This window comes from Anomaloglossus baeobatrachus, chromosome 2 (genome assembly GCF_048569485.1).
Source record: "Anomaloglossus baeobatrachus isolate aAnoBae1 chromosome 2, aAnoBae1.hap1, whole genome shotgun sequence".
In the NCBI taxonomy this organism is placed as follows: domain Eukaryota; kingdom Metazoa; phylum Chordata; class Amphibia; order Anura; family Aromobatidae; genus Anomaloglossus; species Anomaloglossus baeobatrachus.
The window spans coordinates 233,985,672-234,006,931 of NC_134354.1; the positions used below are offsets into that span (position 1 = coordinate 233,985,672).

General features: G+C 45.2%; 1 protein-coding gene across 1 annotated transcript in view; it reads left to right on the forward strand.

Moving 5' to 3' along the window:
• The window catches only part of IKBKE (inhibitor of nuclear factor kappa B kinase subunit epsilon), a 126,505-nt gene that overhangs the window by 44,115 nt on the left and 61,130 nt on the right, over nt 1-21,260 (forward strand). Inside the window, exons 6-7 of the mRNA XM_075335706.1 lie at nt 2,740-2,900; nt 20,150-20,260. Coding sequence (XP_075191821.1) covers nt 2,740-2,900; nt 20,150-20,260 — 272 coding nt within the window. The remainder of the gene's footprint in view (nt 1-2,739; nt 2,901-20,149; nt 20,261-21,260) is intronic.

Sequence of the window (21,260 nt, forward strand, 5' to 3'; positions counted from 1 at the left end):
ACATGCCTACAGTGGTAAGTGGGCACTCACCCACCGCCATTAGAAGTCACATGACGTGATCATGTGGAGCCGATGGTTGCCATGGTAGCACAGGGTGACGAGATGACTCCTGTAGCTATCATGCGTCACTTCTTACTACCGAGAGAGCACTCCCTGCAAGAGTAGAGCAGCATTTCAGCAGATCTCAGCTGTGCAGCTGTGATCTACAGAAATTAACAAGTGATCACACTGCTGTTCCTTATAGTCCCCTAAGGGGATTAGTAAAGTAAAAAAAAAAACTTAAAAAAAAGTTTTAAAAAATACAAAAACCTAAACATTGAAATCAATCCCCATTCGCCCAATCAAAAATTAAAGGGTTAAAAAATATACACATATTTGGTATCGCTGCATTCAGAAATGCCCGATCTATCAAATTATAATATCAATTAATCTGATCGGTAAGCAGTGTAGTGGCAAAATAATTCCAAATGTCAAAATTACGTTTTGGTTGTGACAAATTTTGTGCAAAATGCAATAACATGTGGTTAAAACAGAGCATCTGTGCAAAAAATGGTATTGTTAGAAACGACAGCTTGAGACGCAAAAAATAAGCCATCACTGAGCCATAGATACCAAAAAATGAGAATGCTACGGGTTTCGGAAAATGGTGAAAAAGTGTGCCACTTTTTTTGGACAAAGTTGTGAATTTTTTTTTAACCCCTTAAAATAAAAGTAAACCTACATATGTTTAGTGTCTACGAACTAGTACCGACCTGAGGTATCACACCGACACATCAGTTTTACCATATAGTCATCACGGGGAATAAAATATCCCTAAAACAATTGTGCAATTGCACTGTTTTTGCAAGTTTTCCGCACTTGGAATTTTGTTTTGTCATTTTCCAGTACACTGTATGGTAAAACTTATGGTTTAATTTAAAAGTACAACTCGTCCCGCAAAAATAAGTCCATATATGGCAAGATTGACAGAAAAATTTTTTTTACGGCTCTTGAAAGAAGAGGAGCAAAAAAACCCCCAAAAAACCCCGGAAAATCGTCCGGGGGTGAAGGCGGTAATAAATACAGTACATATATTAATAATATAACTTTTAGTTAATCGAGATACAAATATCACAAAATTATGGATTTTTCTAGAAGTGACACACCATCCAAGTTATGCTCGTTTTTTTTTTTTTTTGCGAATTTTGACACACCGATCTCAAAAGTTTGGCCATCACTATGCCATTAATCATTATGTGGCCCAAATGTTAATGTAGTCATCCCAGAAGCTATAATGGTTTCAGATTACAGCTGTTTTCCACTACTGGACAACCTTTTTTGAATCTCCTCATTAAGTGTCATGCACTACTCTCCTGCCCTGTATCCCCTGGAGCCATCTTATTTACAGATGTTTTGATTTTTGGACAACCCCTTTGACAAAGGAATTATTTTCCAGTGTTGATCCGGATATTTATGACTTTTATATGTAAGGACAAAGGGTATGTGCACTCAATAGTGCTTAGAAGGAACCTGTCAGCAGATTTTTCATGTATAAAACAAAACTACTACCTTTAGCAATGCCTGTACTGCATTATATAAAGTTGCATATTATCCCCTGACTCCCCCTGTATGCCCCCCAAATAACTTTTGAAAATCTCCCAGGCTGTATGTAAATCGAGATAGTCTGGTCCGATAGGTGTGATTACTTTAGCGATTGTCCCTCCTCTCCATGCTGATAGATGTCCTCTTGTTATGATTGCTGCGAATGATGCCTCATGCATCATCCACATAGCCGGGTAAAATCTTGCGCCTGTGCAGAGACCTCACCATTTTGTGCATGCGCAGTTATGTATTGGGGTCTACCCACAATAGGGCAGAGCAAAGTGCACCTGTGCGAGCCTGCGTTGGCTCTGCGCAGGTGCAAGATTTCATCCGGCTATGTGGATGACACAGAAGGAGTCGTCCACGGCAGTCATAACAAGAAGACCGATATCCGCGCTAAACGGAGGGACAAACGCCACAGCATAGACGGACTGAAAAATTTACATACAGTACTGGAGTTTTTCAAAAGGTATTTGGGGGCATACAGGGAGATTAAAGGGATATTATACACCTTTTATCATGAGCGTTATCTGTTTTTTTTCTTATTCATCCTTATGCTTTTTTTGGTTGGATTTTGGGGATAGTGAATATTTTTGTTGAGGATTGCTATGCACCAGACAAAATCTATTACAATGGGAGGAAAAAAATCCAACTTGACGGTACGTTTTTGGTAGACATTTATCTGCCTTCAGCTGTCACAAGTACCATTTGTAAACCATAGTCGGTCAAAATCTGACATTTTAGGTGCTTTTACTGTTTGTGTGTGGGTAGCTTAAAGGGGTTGCTCACCCCAGGTAAAATGTTTGGCAAACATTGCAGCTTGCTGAATCTTAACAGTGTGTGGCTTACGAAGTGTGTGGATTCAGTGCGGGAAAAAAAATAGCCAAAAAAGCAACATATGAATAAGCCCTTATTTGGTTTTCAAAAAAACGAACCCAATGGGAAAGAAAAGAACACTGTTTTTAATGAAAGTGAATCTGTAGCTTCTTCAGGCAAACCACTGATGTGACCTTTATGACGTGTGATTGATTGAAACAACACTGAAGGCTTTAATGAGGAAAACATCTTGTAGGTTATTGCAAATTTAGTAATCATTCAGGCTTAGCAAACACGGGATTTCCCATTTCCATGACGGAAGCCTTTTTATTTCCTTTTTAGCATCCTGATATGTATGAGAGAGCAGTTCTGAGAAAACCCCAACAGAAGGTTTATGGCGTCACAGTTGACCTGTGGAGTATTGGAGTCACCTTTTATCACGCTGCCTGTGGCAGCCTGCCCTTCATCCCTTATGGTGGACCTCGAAATAACAAGGAGATTATGTAAGGAAACATTTCATAATGCTTCGTACACTTAGTATTGGACCAATAATGTCTGTGTACCTTGAGTAAGACCTTCTGTTTATAATGCATAGTCATAGGCAGTCTCGGTAATCCTAAAGGTACAAATTGTTTAATGATAACCGTGAATGGGAAGATATCTTTGTAATTGTAATTACATAGGGAAATCTGATATCTTAATTAAATGTTCTTAAGATGTAGATACCAGCAGAGAGAAGGTTTGGGTTGCTTTTAATGTCTCTATCAATAATTCACCAGTAGCCTATTGAAGGACATATTGCCTAAAGCTGGGTTCACACATAGCGAGAACGACAACGACGTCGCTGTTACGTCACCACTTTCGGTGACGTAGCAGCGACGTCCCGTCGCTGTCGCTGTGTGTGACATCCAGCAACGACCCGGCCCCTGCTGTGAGGTCACCGGTCATTGCTGAATGTCCTGCTTCATTTTTTGCTCGTTGCTCTCCCGCTATGACGTACACATCGCTGTGTGTGACAGCGAGAGAGCGACGAACTGAAGCGAGCAGGGAGCAGGGAGCCGGCGTCTGGCAGCCTGCGGTAAGCTGTAACCACGGTAAACATCGGGTAACCAAGAAGCCCTTTCCTTGGTTACCCGATATTTACATTAGTTACTAGCATCGCCGCTCTCACGCTGCCAGTGCTACCGGCTCCCACCTCCCTGCACACAGCCAGGGTACACATCAGGAAATAAGCAAAGGTTTGCTTATTAACCCGATGTGTACTGTGGCTATGAGTGCAGGGAGCCAGCGCTAAGCGGTGTGCGCTTGTAACCAAGGTAAATATTGGGTAACCAGAGAAGCACTTTGGTTGGTTACCCGATATTTACCTTAGTTACCAAGCACAGCATCGCTTCCACAGCGACGCGTATCGTTATGATTGCTGCTGCGTCTACTGTGTTTGACAGCTAAGCAGCAATCATAACAGCGACTTACAAGGTCGCTGTTGCGTCACAGAAAATGGTGACGTAACAGCGACGTCATTGTCGTTGCCGCTATGTGTGAACCCAGCTTTAGGGCTCGCTCACACAACTGTATAAATCGGACGAGTGTTATCAGATTTTTTTATCGGATAGTACTCGAACAAATATTGGTCAAAGGAACAGTGTTGATGACCATTCTTTTTCATTGACAGAATCTGTCTCTGCAAAAAATCACAGTATGCTTTGATTTGACTCCAGAATCGATTGAGACTCATTCATTCAAGTTTATGGGTGCGAGAAAAAAAAATCAGATGCCATACAGAGCCACAGTATAGCATTCGATTTGTTCAATTCTGTACCATAGGAGACTGTAAATGGTCCTGTAAATGATCAGTAGGTGTTGTGAGGCAGTAACAAGTGTCATATATGAAGGTCGCTATTTTTCCCTAAAGGTCCAGTCACACTAAGCAACTTACCAGCGATCCCAACAACGATAGGGATCGCTGGTAAGTTGCTAGGAGGTTGCTGGTGAGATGTCACACTGCGACGCTCCAGCGATCCCACCAGCAACCTGACCTGGCAGGGATCGCTGGAGCGTCGCTACACGAGTTGCTGGTGAGCTCACCAGCAACCAGTGACCAGCCCCCAGCGCCGCGTGGAAGATGCTGCGCTTGGTAACTAAGGTAAATATCGGGTAACCAACCCGATATTTACCTTGGTTACCAGCGCACGGAGCTACACGTGCAGAGAGCAGGGAGCAGCGCACACTGAGCGCTGGCTCCCTGCTCTCCTAGTTACAGCACACATCGGGTTAATTACCCGATGTGTGCTGCAGCTAAATGTGCACAGAGCAGGGAGCAGCGCACAATGCTTAGCGCTGGCTCCCTGCTCTCCTAGCTACAGCACACATCGGGTTAATTACCCGATGTGTACTGCAGCTAAATGTGCACAGAGCAGGGAGCAGCGCACAATGCTTAGCGCTGGCTCCCTGCTCTCCTAGCTACAGCACACATCGGGTTAATTAACCCGATGTGTGCTGCCGCTACATGTGCACAGAGCAGGAGCCGGCACTGACAGTGAGAGCGGCGGAGGCTGGTAACAAAGGTAAATATCGGGTAACCAAGGACAGGGCTTCTTGGTTACCCGATGTTTACTGTGGTTACCAGCCTCCGCAGAAGCCGGCTCCTGCTGCCTGCACATTTAGTTGTTGCTGTCTCGCTGTCACACACAGCGATCTGTGCTTCACAGCGGGAAAGCAACAACTAAAAAATGGCCCAGGACATTCAGCAACAACCAACGACCTCACAGCAGGGGCCAGGTTGTTGCTGGATGTCACACACAGCGACATCACTAGCAACATCGCTGCTACGTCACAAAAGTTGTTCGTTAACAGCGATGTTGCTAGCGATGTTGCTTAGTGTGACGGGGCCTTTAGAATGAGCTTGGAGCCCTTGTGAGACCTGCTGGAGTGTCTTGTAGTCACACTCACCGCTGTGAGTGCAACACAAAATAAAAGAGTGTGAACTCGGTCAAGATATTTGACCAAGTATTTTGTTTAAGTAAACCTGTTAGAGCTTTTATTTTTGGAGAGTTCTGTGGATTTGGCAGTGGGACGGGTCTCTTCCTCCAGTCCGGGTCTTGCAACAGGCTCATGTCTGGGGAAATACATAATGCTATGTGCACACGTGTGCGCTCTGCACCGCACCTAAAAGGTGCGCTTCAGAGCGCAGCTGAAAAGCTCCGTTCTGAAGCGCATGGTGCCGGCAGAAAACGTGCGCTCTGCATGCAGCTCCTGCCATAGACAGAGCAGGGGCTGCCGGCAAAGCGCACGGAAGAAGTGACATGTCACTTCTTAGAACGCGCGCTTCGGGCAGCAGCCGAAGCGCTGCGCTCTAAGACGCCACGTGCGCACGGCCCCTGCACAATCTCCATAGATTATGCAGGGGACGCAGGACGCATGCAGTTACGCTGCGCTACAAAGCGCAGCGTAACTGCATGTAATTGCGCAACGTGCGCACATAGCCTAATTCTGCAGAGCACATCAGGGTGTGTCTCAGATGGGATCCAGGCTGCTGGAGCAGAAGGTACTGAGTGAGCTGACTGTGTGGAGTAACACAGGCCAGTACTGAGAGACCTGAACACTGTATGTGGACCCCTGCACTCGAGATTCCTACAGCAGTGCAGGAGGCGAGCCTCGGGACATTTATAGGACAGCATTTACGTGAACCAGCTGCATTCTGGGTTTCCAGAACACACTGCTAATTAAAAACTGGATTGCATGAAAAGTTAGGAAAAAATTGTCCCACTTTTCTGGATGATAATAGGACTGATTTTTTTTATATACTGTCTTGTAACACTACCTTTAAAAGGAATCTGTCAGCAGATTTTTGCTATTTAATCTGAGACCAGCGTGATGTATGGGCTGAGACCCTTATTTTAGTACTGTGTCCGTTACTGGGCTGTGTGTTCATGTTTTAATACAATTAGTGGTTCATCAGCAGGAGATTATCACTACAGGATTAGGTGTCTCTTGCCATGTAGTACTCCTGCTCTGTGTATCCCTGCCACCACAACTGATCAGTAGCTTTCTGTCAATGTTCAGTACAGTGTACACAGAAAACTGTCAATCAATGGTGTGCGTAAGGTTATACATGGCCCAACATTCAGAGAACTGCTAGGACTTTAGCACAGCAGGTAAAACTGGGACTGTATCAAAATGAAAGCATACTGTATAGAATAGTAAGCGACACATCACTGGAATCAGAGTCTCGCTCCCTCCATCATGTTGCTGTGAGATTCTATAGAAAAAAATCTGCAGACAGATTTCCTTAAAAGTTGCGTATGAATTCAATATCAGACTGGGGTTCTTTGCCGTCCCCCCCCCAACTGTCATGGTATGGATGGAGAGCAGGGAACAGGGGCTCCTAGAATGGCCCTCAGACTAGGGAACCCTAGCTATCCCTAATACCGTAGTTACCTCTGATGGTGAGGATATCTGGGCCACCTTTCTTGCCCTGCTCCTTACCAGCCCTGATCTTACACCCCCTCCCCAAACCCCTGGGGAGGGCCGGGGTAGACGTGATAAAGACAACAGAAGTAGACAAACAGGGGAAACTAAATCTCTATCTCATGGCACACACACAAAGAGATATAAGACAAAAAGAGCACAACAGCTCCACACACAAAGTAATACTATCACCAGCAGAACTGAGATACAACAGGACACAGACCAGTTTAGCAGATATCGGCATCGGAAGACAGGCTCAACCATCTTAAAAAGGTGGGGGGGTGACTTCAATAGATCTCCCACAACATGTGATCCAAGAGGTAACCAGCAGGCTAGCAGAGATTAAAGGCCCATTTACACACAACGATATCGCTAACGATATGTCGTCGGGGTCACGGAATTCGTGACGCACATCCGGCGTCGTTAGCGTCATCATTGCGTGTAACATCTCCGAGCGAGTGTTAACAATCAAAAATACTCCCCTTATCGTTGATCGTTGACATGTCGTTAATTTTCAAAATCTCGTTGGTCGTTGTGGATGTAGGTTTTTCGTTGTTTCTGAGGCAGCACACATCGCTACGTGTGACGCCCCGGGAACGACGAACAACAGCGTACCTCCATCCTCCGGCAACGAGGTGGGCGTGTTGATATTGCGGCTGTTCTCCGCCCCTCTGCTTCGATTGGTCGGCCGCTGTGTGACGTCGCTGTGATGGCGCACGAACCTCCCCCTTAATAAAGCGGTTGTTCGCCGCCCACAGCGACGTCGCTAGGGAAGGTAAGTATGTGTGACGGGTGGTAGCGATATTGTGCGCCATGGGCAGCGATTTGCCCGTAATGCACAAACGACGGGGGCGGCTACGCTTGCTAGCAATATCGCTAGCGCTATCGTAGCGTGTAGAGTGGCCTTAACTCTTGCAAGCCCAATCACTAATGAGAACACAGCTGGTCGATACACGAGCCTGCCTGTGTAACTCAGAAGCACCAAAGCAGGCATAGTAGAGTATCAAATTCTGCAGTCTGAACAGTGTCAAATGCCGTCATTACACTCAATGAGTTTTGAGCCAAATACTCTGTGATAAGAACATGGGCATGTCCAGTGCTTTTTTTGCGGCGGTACGCGCCGGTATGGCGTACCGGAAAATCTGAAGAGCGCTTCTGGCTCTGTCCACATGGCTAATTTGTAAACTATACAAATTAGCCATGTGGAGCGGAGGCACAAGCCAGAGGCGTATCTAGGGGGGACCTGGCGGAGCGCTGTCGGGCTGCCTGATGCGGCGGTGTGGAAGTCTGCCGGGTGGGAGCCGGCTATTCTCTGAGCGTGGCTCTGACGCTGACAGCCGCACTCATAGAATCTGCAGCGCGCGGCTCCCACTGCTCAATTGTCCTTGTATCTGTCAGACGCGAGGACAATTGAAGCGGTAATCCCTGGCGCTGACTTCCGGGTCAATGCGACGGCTGTCATGTGATCAGGTCAGCTGATCAGACTGCTGACCCGGAAGTCAGGGCCGCAGCGCAGAGGCGGCAGAGAGCACTGATAAGTGCTCCACTGTGGAGCTGAAGAAGACACGGAGGAGGAACATTATGGGGTAAGAGGGGAGTATTTATAAAACAGTTCCCTCCCCCACCCTCTCTCCCCCATACTATCTGTGGACACACTATGGGGGGGACAGAGGGTGGGGAATGAGAACCATCTGTGGACACACTTAGGGGGTACAGAGGGTGGGGAGGGGGCAATATGTATATACACAGTATGGGTGGGGGAGGGAACTATCTGTGGACAGAGCATGGTGGGAAGAGAAGATGGGGTGGGGGAAGTATCTTTGGACCCAGTATGGGGAGAGAGAGGATGAGGTTTCATGCATGGGGAGAGAGAGGATGAGGTTTCATGCATGGGGAGAGAGAGGATGAGGTTTCATGCATGGGGAGAGAGAGGATGAGGTTTCATGCATGGGGAGAGAGAGGATGAGGTTTCATGCATGGGGACAGAGAAAGTATGAGGGGGTGATGCATGGGGACAGAGAGGATGAGGGGTGATGCATGGGGACAGAGAGGATGAGGGGTGATGTATGGGGACAGAAAGGATGAGGGGTGATGCATGGGGACAGAGAGGATGAGGGGTGATGCATGGGGACAGAGAGGATGCGGGGTGATGTATGGGGACAGAGGTTGAGAGGTGATGCATGGGACAGACAGGATTAGGTTTCATGCATGGGGACAGAGGATGAGGGGTGATGCATGGGGACAGAGAGGATGAGGTTTCATGCATGGGAACAGAGAGGATGAGGGGTGATGCATGGGGACAGAAAGGATGAGGGGTGATGCATGGGGACAGAGAGGATGAGGGGTGATGCATGGGGACAGAGAGGATGCGGGGTGATATATGGGTACAGAGGTTGAGGGGTGATGCATGGGACAGACAGGATGAGGTTTCATGCATGAGGACAGAGAGGATGAGGGGTGATGCATGGGGACAGAGAGGATGAGGTTTCATGCATGGGGACAAAGAGGATGAGGGGTGATGCATGGGGACAGAGGATGAGGGGTGTTCCATGGGGACAGAGAGGATGAGGTTTCATGCATGGGAACAGAGAGGATGTGGAGCAAACTGGAAAGAAATTTTGAGGACACAGAATAAAGAGTGACATGGTATGAGGAGCAAGTGGGTAGGATGAGGAGCGAGGTGGAAAAGTATATGGAAACACAGGAGGTAGTGAGGAGACAGGGATAAGAAGAATGTTAGGGGCACAGAATAGAGACTGGGTAGTGGAGGGGGGTGGTATGGAGAGGGGGCAGAATGGGAGGACAGTGTGAGGTTATAGCAAGAAGGGGGAGTGTGATAAAGGCACAGTATAAAGACTGGTTATGAAGCTGCAAGTATGCGATGTACATAGATGTGGTCACGTGCTGAACAGACATGCTCAATGAAAATGAATTGACTAAGGCTGGACACATCAAATCAGAATGTGGCCAGAAGTGTACAACTCTCATACTTGTGCTCACATGATCGTCCATTCTCTCCACTGACACCGGCACAACCCCCGCCCCCCCGCTCCTCAATATTGGGCATGTCCATTGTAAATTACATTCAATGCGCATCATTGCACATGTATATCAATTAATTCTAAAATGCCATTTACACGCTGCGACATCGCTAACGATATATCGTTGGGGTCACTATGTTTGTGACGCACATCCGGCGCCGTTAGCGACATCGCAGCGTGTGACAGGCTGGAGCGACCTTAAACAATCGCAAAAGAGACAAAAATCGTTGGTATATGAGAGGTCGTTCATTTACCAAAAATCGTTGTCTCGTACGTAGCGAGGTTGTTCGTCGTTCCTGCGGCATCACACATCGTTATGTGTAACACCGCAGGAGCGACGATCATCTCCTTACCTGCGTCCACCGGCAATGAGGAAGGAAGGTGGTGGGCGGGATGTTACGTTACGTTCATCTCCGCCCCTCCTCTGCTATTGGACGGCTGCCGTGTGAGGTCGCTGTGACGCCGCACGAACCGCCCCCTTAGAAAGGAGGCGGTTCGACAGCCAGAGCGACGACGCAGGGAAGGTAAGTCCGTGTGATGGATGTTAGCGATGTTGTGCGGCACGGGCAGTGATTTGCCTGTGTCGCAGAACCGACGGGGGCGGGTACAATCACTAGCGATATCGGTACCGATATCGCAGCATGTAAAGTACCCTTAAAGGCCTCTTTACACGCTGCGATATCGGTACCGATATCGCTAGCGTGGGTACCCGCCCCCATCTGTTGTGCGACACGGACAAATCGCTGCCCGTGCCGCACAACATCGCCCAGACCCGTCACACTACTTACCTGCCCAGCGACGTCGCTGTGACCGGCGAACCGCCTCCTTTCTAAGGGGGCGGTTCGTTCAGCATCACAGCGACGTCACAGCTGCGTCACTGAACCGCCGCCCAATAGAAGCAGAGGGGCGGAGATGAGTGGGACGTAACATCCCGCCCACCTCCTTCCTTCCGCATAGCGGCCGGGAGGCAGGTAAGGAGAGGTTCCTCGTTCCTGCGGTGTCACACGGAGCGATGTGTGCTGCCGCAGGAGCGAGGAACAACCTCGTTACTGCTGCAGTAACGATTTTTGAGAATGGACCCCCATGTCACCGATGAGGGATTTTGCACGTTTTTGCAACGATGCAAAATCGCTCATAGGTGTCACACGCAACAACATCGCTAATGCAGCCGGATGTGCGTCACCAATTCCGTGACCCCCAACGAGTTCGCATTAGCGATGTCGTAGCGTGTAAAGCCCCCTTAAGTCTTTGTTCACATGTCCAGTCATCCTCCAATTGCAACAGATCCAGTATTAAAAAAACTTGGATCTGATGCAAACAGATCAAAAACTGATAAGCCATTTTTTGTTTTGTATCCACTTTTGTACATCTATTTTCACTGGAGGCATGTCTGGACAGCTCTGGTGTTCTGGGCACGGGTAGTTCATAAAAATCAGATCTGTTAATGAAGGACATAACAGATGACCATTCGCTATGATGCATTTCCTACAGACTTCAATGTAAAAAATGTGAAAGAAATGTGCAGCATTTGTTTTTTCATCCAGCTAAAATTGAATTGCAGCTGAATTAATTTCCTAATTTTAGGACATGTCCATCCTTATTCAGGTGAATTGATTCTGTGTTGAATTACTTTACTTATGCTATTGTCACCCCAAATGGAATTAACTACTGGACATAGAAGATTGGTAAGGTAGCCAACTCAGAACCAGCAGAGCAGTAAAGCTGTGTGCGCACGTTGCGTCGTGTCCCTGCAGAAATTTCTGCGGGGATTTGACAGCACATGTGCGCGTCAAATTGCTGCAGAAACACTCCGTAATGAATGCAATGTTTCTGCAGAAAAAAAGTTGATTTCATGCGCTCTGGATGCAGCCTCTCCCATAGACAGAGCAGGAGCTGCATCCAAGTGACACGTTGCTTCTTAGAACGCAGCGATTTGGAACAAAATTTTGGCATCCAAATCACTGTGCTCTCAAACGCAACGTGCACATGGATTCTGCACAATCTTCATAGATTGCGCAGGGGACGCAGGTCGCATGCATTTACGCTACGGTGCAATACGCAGCGTAAATGCATGAAATTCGGCAACGTGTGCATGAGCCCTAAAGTTAAAAAATCAGGACTGAAGAGTAGTCAGAGAAGAGCCAAGATCCTTAGAGCAAACCTGTCTTGTCCCCAAATGCTATTAGCCTGCAGATATGAGGCTACTCTTCAAGCTAGTAGTGTTCTAAAGCTGTGCAGCCACTACACTGAAAACACGGCTACTGGGAGGAAATTAAGTTTATTCCTCCCAGTAGCCTTCGGTTTCAATGAGTCATAGAGGCACGTCTTCAGTCACCGCTCAATACCTAGTAAGCGGCGGCTGTAAACATGCACTGACACTGACTGACAGCCATCTCTAGAGTCCCGGCTGTCAGTCAGGTTCGGGGCATGCTTACAGCCACCACTCACTATGTTAATAGCTTTTTCATATGACTGGTTTTCTTTAACAGGAAAAAGCACTACAACAATAGTAGATTAAATCTATTGATGTATGCCAGGTAAGCAGAACTACATCTGGCAGCTCCCAGTAGTAAACCGGGAGTATTAGTAAGGTGTGGTGCTGTCCTATTGGACAAGGCAAGGAGCTGAACATCACACACACCCATACTACCACACTGCACAGCATTAAAGATCTCAGCCACTGTATTCTCAGTGGTTGAACAAAGACTGCGCCGCTCAGAGCATTTGATTCCAATGTCTCCATCACTAGCGCCGCCCACAGAATGTATATAACAGTGCCTAGTGATGGAAGCAGGTGTTGGAGGAGTTGGTGCTGGAATTGATGTGATAGCCTAAAGCCCACCGTCACATTTAATGACTTTCCAGCAATCCCAACAACGATACGACCTAATAAGGATCGCTGGTAAGTCGCTACGTGGTCGCTGGTGAGATGTCAAACAGTCAGATCTTCCCAACGACGCAGCAATGATACAGCGACCGTAGCGACCTGTAAACGATCTCGGTGGTCGTTGGAACCCTGTCACACGGCACCCAGTGTGACGATTCAGACCTCGATTAGGGGCATAGTGTGTGAAGCTGTAGCCACGTAGGCTTGTACTTGTGTTGACTTTTCCGCGCCCCTCAGCTCCGATTGGTGGCTATTGCAAGACAACTGAAATAAAAATGATAGTAAATAGGTGTAAAGTCAAAATGGAAACACATTTGTGACCCCATTTGACGCATTTGTGACCCCAAACAATGCCTACCATGTACATGGAGTATAGCTGTCAGAAGAACGGCTGAACAACAGATGAATTGGTGTGGAGTCGCAGCTACGATTCTCAAAGCAACACGCCATCAGGAACAAAGGACAAATGAATCGGCGTGGAGACTCAGCCCGGAGAACTATGATCTGCAAATCAGCAACAAAGGACGTAAGTGCCTACCGACCAATCAGAACGCAGTAGCGGCCACCAATCGGAGCTACGAGGCATGGAATAGGCAACGCAAATGCATGCCTACGTGGCTGTATGTGTCTGAGCTCTGAGTCGTCAACAAGGTCGTTGGTAAGGTGTCAAACACACTGATGCATCCTGCCCAGCAGGACCTCGACGATCAAAAAATGGTCCAGGCTATTCCGACAAGACCAGCAATCTCACAGCAGGGGCCTGGTCGCTGCTATGTGAGAAACGTAGCGAGATCGCTGGCGAGGTCGTTGTTGCGTCACAGAATCTGTGACTCAGCAGCGATCTCGCTAGCGATCTCGCTATATGTGAAGGTACCTTATTGTTTATTTGTGAGTCAACCCGTAAGAGATAAGATTGCTTGCAGTGAGAAGAATCAGATAAGCTCACATGTTCAATCTAGACATGGATCATTGTTCCAGGGCAGTGCACGGAGAGCAAAACTTCTTGTTCAAAAGTGGAAATCCATGAGAGGAAAAAAAATTCCAGCAACTTCGTCCCAAAAATAATTTTCTTAAAACGTTTAATTCATAGAATTAAAAACAAACATACATGTTAAAAACATGAACAACTAAGAGATACCTAATTCAGGATCATACATAGAGCTATCTATGGATTTAATATACTGAATGCAAGACATCCAGATAAGATGATGAGTTGTTCAAATTGTGGTATGGAAAAAACAGATCTATATCATGGGATATGGCAGTGCGAAAGGATTGAAAGATTTTGGAAACAAGTCTAAAGCCTGCTTTACATGGTACGATCGATTGTGCGATTTCACAATCGATCGTACCCGCCCCCGTCCTTTCTGCGTCACGGGCAAATCGCTGCCCGTGTCGCACAAAGTCAGTAACCCCCGTCACACATACTTACCTCTCGTGCGACCTCGCTGTGGGCGGCGAACGTCCACTTCCTGAAGTGGGAGGGACGTTCGGCGTCACAGCGACGTCACACGGCCGCCGGCCAATAGAAGCGGAGGGGCGGAGATGAGCAGGATGTAAACATCCCGCCCACCTCCTTCCTTCCACATAGAGCCGGCGGCGGCCGCGGGAGGCAGGTGAGCTGGTCATCGTTCCCGTGGTGTCACACGGAGCGGCGTGTGCTACCACGGAAACGATGATCAACCAAATTAAACGATATTATGGAACCTAACGAGCAGTACCCGACTCACGATTTGTGAGCGATACTGCGTCGCTAGGAGGTGTCACACAGGCCGGCATCGCCAGCGATGCCGGATGTGCGTCACAAAAACCGTGACCCCGACGATCTATCGCACGATAGATTGTCTGGTGTAAAGCAGCCTTAAGGGGTAGTGAGGAAAATCTGGAATAGAAATGTAGAGTTAGATCCAATGGTCTGGTTATTTCACTATCAGCATCGGGAGGAGGGAGAGAAAGGGGGAGACAAGTTACCGAATCTTTTCCATGATATAGCAATGATAAGTAAAAGGGCTATTCTTCAGAAGTGGCTGGTGAAGGAAATACCAACAAAAGAAGAACTTGTTAATCAATTGAAAAAAACGCTCATGTTGGAGAAGGTGATGGTGGAGAGGTGTAAAGAAAGGATGACAGCAACATTTTTCAGTAAATGGAGAAAGTTCATAAGCGTTATATGTTCTAGAGAAGAAAAAATACAAATAATGTCCACATTTGTGTCTACGGAATGGTACATTAAGGAAGACCTGTCAGGGTCCCTGTGCGAGCTGAAAGTATAGTTGGCCAAATTCTGGGTTGTGTCGCATGGAGAGGGGAGGGGCGGATGGGAGGGATAGTGTTTACAAGTAATGTTTGTAACAAGTTATCAAGGAATGCTGAAGGGGGGTAGCGGAGACTGAATAATGGAAATATACATTGACGAAGAAGGGGAAGGAGCAAATTTGATGACCGTGACAAATATTTGATCGATAAATTGTAGAGACTATGTTATTTGATATTTTGATTTGTTGACCCTTATTTTCTTCATTCTGTACCCTATTTTACCATTACAAGAAAAGAAATAAAAATTCGGTTTAAAAAAAACAAAACATGAACAACCTCCGCGTTTCGAACATAGGAGTTCTTAAACTTGGCTATACATATGTGTCAGTGACCAGATTTTATACCACAAGCAAACAAAGATCATTAACATTCAAGGACACTCCCCCTTCCCTCATGTGATTGCATAGCACTACTCTATTAGTTATATCACTCCATTTCTTTTCTAATATTTCTAAATCCAATATCTATTTGTGGGAAGACACAGCACAACGGTATTCATGGTAATTTATTTCTATTCAACATTTTAAGTTATTAGTTCGCTTGCAACTTTGCGGAGTGAAAAAAAACAAGAATTTTTTTTTTTTGCTTTGCTTCCCTTTCTTTCCCTTCCCCTTTCTTCTTCCTTTTTAGTATAGGTATATCAGATCAGTTTTGATGTTCAGACCATCTGGAACTCTAGTACCTAGTTTCAGAACCCACTTCGCATCCTTATTGTACAGCATCCACATTCTATCTCCCCCTCTCACTGGAGGTGGTACACGTTCCAGTGCTGTCACCTTTAAAGTACTGGTGTCTCCTGAATGCCGATTTATGAAGTGACGAGATGCTCCTGATGGACTACGTGAACTAATGTTAGATATGTCATATATATGTTCTGCTATACGCTTTTTCAATGTGTGGCTCGTACAACCTACATATTGATGATTGCATGCTGTACATTGGATGGCGTAAACACAAAATGAACTATTACAATTAAAAAATGATTTAATATTGTGTTTACTGCCATTAGTATATGATCTACACATTTTATTTTTGTTTACCATGTAAGGGCAAATGCTACATTTTTTTTGGGCACATTTATAGGAACCCCTAACTGCCAGCCATGTATCTTCCGCCCTTTTATTTATTTTATTAAGATGCTGACTGGGAGAAATCATATTTCCAATTGTTATAGCCCTTTTAGGAACAAATTTGCATCCATCTTTTAATATTTCTTTTAGTCTCATCAGATTTGAGGATAGGCAGATTCTTACGTATTATATTAATGCTCTTATCATACCTCTTACTGTAATTAGTTGAAAAAATAGTAATTTTAGGATTTAGGTCCTTTTTCTGTTTATTTTGATACAAATAAATTACCATGAATACCGTTGTGCTGTGTCTTCCCACAAATAGATATTGGATTTAGAAATATTAGAGAAAGAATGGAGTGATATAACTAATAGAGTAGTGCTATCCAATCACATGAGGGAAGGGGGAGTGTCCTTGAATGTTAATGATCTTTGTTTGCTTGTGGTATAAAATCTGGTCACTGACAAATACAGTACAGACCAAAAGTTTGGACATACCTTCTCATTTTATGACTCTGAAAATTGTAGATTCACATTGAAGGCATCAAAACTATGAATTAACACATGTGGAATGAAACACTTAACAAAAAAGTGTGAAATAACTGAAAATATGTCTTATATTCTAGGTTCTTCAAAGTAGCCACCTTTTGCTTTGATTACTGCTTTGCACACTCTTGGCATTCTCTTGATGAGCTTCAAGAGGTAGTCACCGGAAATGGACTTCCTACAGTCTTGAAGGAGTTCCCAGAGATGCTTAGCACTTGTTGCCCCTTTTGCCTTCACTCTGCGGTCCAGCTCACCCCAAACCATCTCGATTGGGTTCAGGTCTGTTGACTGGAGGCCAGGTCATCTGGCGCAGCACCCCATCACTCTCCTTCTTAAGGCTGCTTTACACGCTGCGATATCTGTACTGATATCGCTTGCGTGGGTACCCGCCCCCATCTGTTGTGCGACACGGGCAAATCGCTGCCTGTGCCGCACAACATCGCCCAGACCCGTCACACTACTTACCTGCCCGGCGATGTCGCTGTGACTGGCGAACCGCCTTCTTTCTAAGGGGGCTGTTCGATCAGCGTCACAGCGACGTCACAGCTGCGTCACTGAACCGCCGCCCAATAGAAGCGGAGGGGCGGAGATGAGCGGGACGTAACATCCCGCCCGCCTCCTTCCTTCCGCATAGCGGCCGGGAGGCAGGTAAGGAGAGGTTCCTCGTTCCTGCGGTGTCACACGGAGCGATGTGTGCTGCCGCAGGAGCGAGGAACAACCTCGTTACTGCTGCAGTAACGATTTTTGAGAATGGACCCCCATGTCACCGATGAGCGATTTTGCACGTTTTTGCAACGATGCAAAATCGCTCATAGGTGTCACCCGCACCGGCATCGCTAATGCTGGTGATGTGCGTCACCAATTCCGTGACCCCAACGAGTTCGCATTAGCGATGTCGTAGCGTGTAAAGCCCCTTTAGTCAAATAGCCCTTAAACAGCCTGGAGGTGTGTCTGGGATCATTGTCCGGATGGAATAGCATGCCGCTGCAAGATGCTGTGGTAACCATGCTGGTTCTGTATGCCTTCAATTTTGAATAAATCCCCAACAGTGTCACCAGCTAAGCACCCCCACACATCACACCTCCTCCTCCTCCATGCTTCACGGTGGAAACCAGGCATGTAGAGTCCATCCATTCACCTTTTCTGCGTCGCACAAAAACATGGTGGTTGGATCCAAAGATCTCAAATTTGGACTCATCAGACCACAGCACAGATTTAGACTGGTCTAATGTCCATTCCTTGTGTTCTTTAGCCCAAACAAGTCTCTTCTGCTTGTTGTCTGTCCTTAGCAGTGGTCTCCTAGCAGCTATTTTAGCATGAAGACCTGCTGCACAAAGTCTCCTCTTAACAGTTGTTTTAGAGATGTGTCTGCTGCTAGAACTCTGTGTGGCATTGACCTGGTCTCTAATCTGAACTGCTGTTAACCTGCAATTTCTGAGGCTGGTGACTCAAATAAACTTATCCTCCGCAGCTGAGGTGGCTCTTGGTCTTCCTTTCCTGGGGCGGTCCTCATGTGAGCCAGTTTCTTTGTAGTGTTTGTTTTTTTATCCACTGCACTTGGGGACACTTTCAAAGTTTTCCCAATTTTTCGGACTGACTGACCTTCATTTCTTAAAGTAATGATGGCCACTCGTTTTTATTTACTTAGCTGCTTTTTACTTGCCATAATACAAATTCTAACAGTCTATTCAGTGGGACTATCAGCTGTGTATCCACCAGACTTCTGCACAACACAACTGATGGTCTCAACCCCATTTATGAGGCAAGAAATCCCACTTATTAAACTCGACAGGGCACACCTGTAAAGTGAAAACCATTTCCGGTGACTACCTCTTTAAGCTCCTCAAGAGAATGCCAAGAGTGTGCAAAGCAGTAATTAAAGCAAAAAGGTGGCTACTTTGAAGAACCTAGAATATAAGACATATTTTAGTTGTTTCACACTTTTTTTTTAAGTATTTCATTCCACATGTGTTAATTCATAGTTTTGATGCCTTCAATGTGAATCTACAATTTTCAGAGTCATGAAAATAAAGAAAACTCTTTGAATGAGAAGGTGTGTCCAAACTTTTGGTCTGTACTGTATGTATGGCCAAGTTTAAGAACTCCTAAGTTTGAAATGCGTAGGCTGTTCATGTTTTTAACATGTATGCTTGTTTTTAATACTATGAATTAAGCTTACAAGTTTTAAGAAAATAATTTTTGGGACAAAGTTGCTGGAATTGTTTTCCTCCCATAAGAGATAAGAATCAAGGAAGAATGACTGCTTTCCAATTCAGCTCCAGTTTGATATGTTTTCTTCTCTGATGAACCTTTGGAATTTATTATCAACTTTTCAGACTCAGTTAGATCCAGCATACACTTGCAACCTATAAACTAATATGCACTGGCTTAAAATAACTGGAGGGTAAGAAAGACTTGAAAGATCGGAAGCTACAGAATCACAGGCTGGAGCAGTTTGAGTAGCAGAACAGACAGGTTAGCAACTACCTGTCTGTTAGTTTTTAGACCCAAAGCAATAAATAAAGAAATATATAGAAGTAAAATAGTTTGTAGGTGTGTGTGTGTATATATATAATATATGTGTATATATATATATATATATATATATATATATATATATATATATATATATATATATATATATATATATATATAAAAATATTAATATCTATTATATTTGTTGTTACCTTCCTGCTCTTGCTTTTCTCCTGAGTTTCACCTTGTCTATTCCTGTGTGTGGGCAATGTGTCAGAGTTTTGGTTTCCCCTTGTCTGTCTTTATTTGTTTTCCATCACACTCCTGCCTTGTCCTTCCCTAGCTAAATCCATGATAAGACTGACGTTTGGTGTTAGGTTACGGGTCAATGAAATGGGCTGAACCCATGTTGGCACAGTGAGACTGTTCTATTCCCACAGATATAAAATGCTGCTTTGATCCCCTGATGAGTGATGTATTAAATTGGCTGTATCTACAAGAGATGGATATTATAGTCATTACATTACAAGCATCCAGTGAATCAGCATAATTGTGCTCTTCGGCTGCTTATTTCTTATAATAGGACTATTAAGTGCTTTATTGTTTAAATGGCGTATTACTTGTCTTTTACGGATTACTTTAATCTATTTTAATAGAGTGGTCATTAGGGATGACCACATAAGAGTATACTGTAGATGTTGCTGTATTTGGTCATTGCTGTGATTATTAGTTTTTCCTCGCTGTGACTATATCAGTGCGGTTTCATAAGTTGGTCATTGTCCTATTGAAGATACAGTATATGTCATATATTCAGTATGTAAGACAGGCTACCATAGTTGAATATTTGGTTCCTTTTTTTATCTAGATATATTAAAATATTATGACTTGCAAAACTAAAAAAGCAAATGAAAATATCACATTAATAATATATATCTCTTATTAATATTCAGGCACAAAATTACAGCAGAAAAGCCGCCAGGTGCCATAGCAGGAGTGCAACGGAAGGAGAATGGAACCATTGAATGGATTTATGAATTGCCGATGTCCTGTCGCCTTTCTGAGTAAGAACGCATAATAAATGTGTGTTTCACAGAATGTGTATAATACAGGAATATTATGGACAAAATATTATTATAAGTGTTGACCTAACTGGATAACTCAATTATTCAAGCCATCAGCTGACTAAACATAATGCTGCTGAGAACCCTAGCAATTAGCTGCTATCTTTGAGTATGGATACTCATTTAGCCTCTGTTCAGAGCTCGATGTTGGAGTTATGACAGTAGAATCCTCAGGCAAATGTATATCACACAGAGATTTTTACAATCTTTGCCGACTGTCATGGCTGCTTCGGGTTCTGTTCTGACACTCTGCCTGATTCTGACACTCTGCCCGATAACATCTTTGGTGTCTGTGATCAACACCGGCATACTCGGGCGTCGACCTGCAGAGTGATAATTCATAGGCAGGCTAGCAAGAGTTAATCTCTGATAGTCTGCTTGTTAGTCTCCTTTGATCACTTGTTATGGGGAAGTCAGTCACATCTGCTTCCCTCCTATATATGCTGGCGAGATAGATCCCTCTATCTATGCCAGTATAGTTTCTTAGCTGGTCTAGTGATCGAGACTATCTGGTGGTTGTTATACTGGTTGCTGAGTGCAGTTGTGGAGTTAACCCTTGTTGCCTTTTTTTGTTACCTTCCTACTCTTGCTTTACTCCATTGTCTATTCCTGTGTGTGTGCAGTGTGTCAGAGTTTTGGTTTTCCCCTGACTGTCTTTAACTGTTTTCCATCACACTCCTGCCTTGTCCTTCCCTGATGGATGAGGGGTATCCGAGTAGTACTGGTCAGGAGCATTGCCAAGATTGGGACTCAGGCATCTCCACCATCAGGAATAAATCTGAATTTAGGGATAGCTTAGGGTCTACTAGCATGAGGGACAGCATAGAAGCCCCTGCCCCCTGCTATCCTAACAATCACCTTGTGACAATATCTATGAATGCTTCAACATATCTTACTTTTTAAGGCTTACAGGAGGATACCTCTCATACCGTGGAATTCT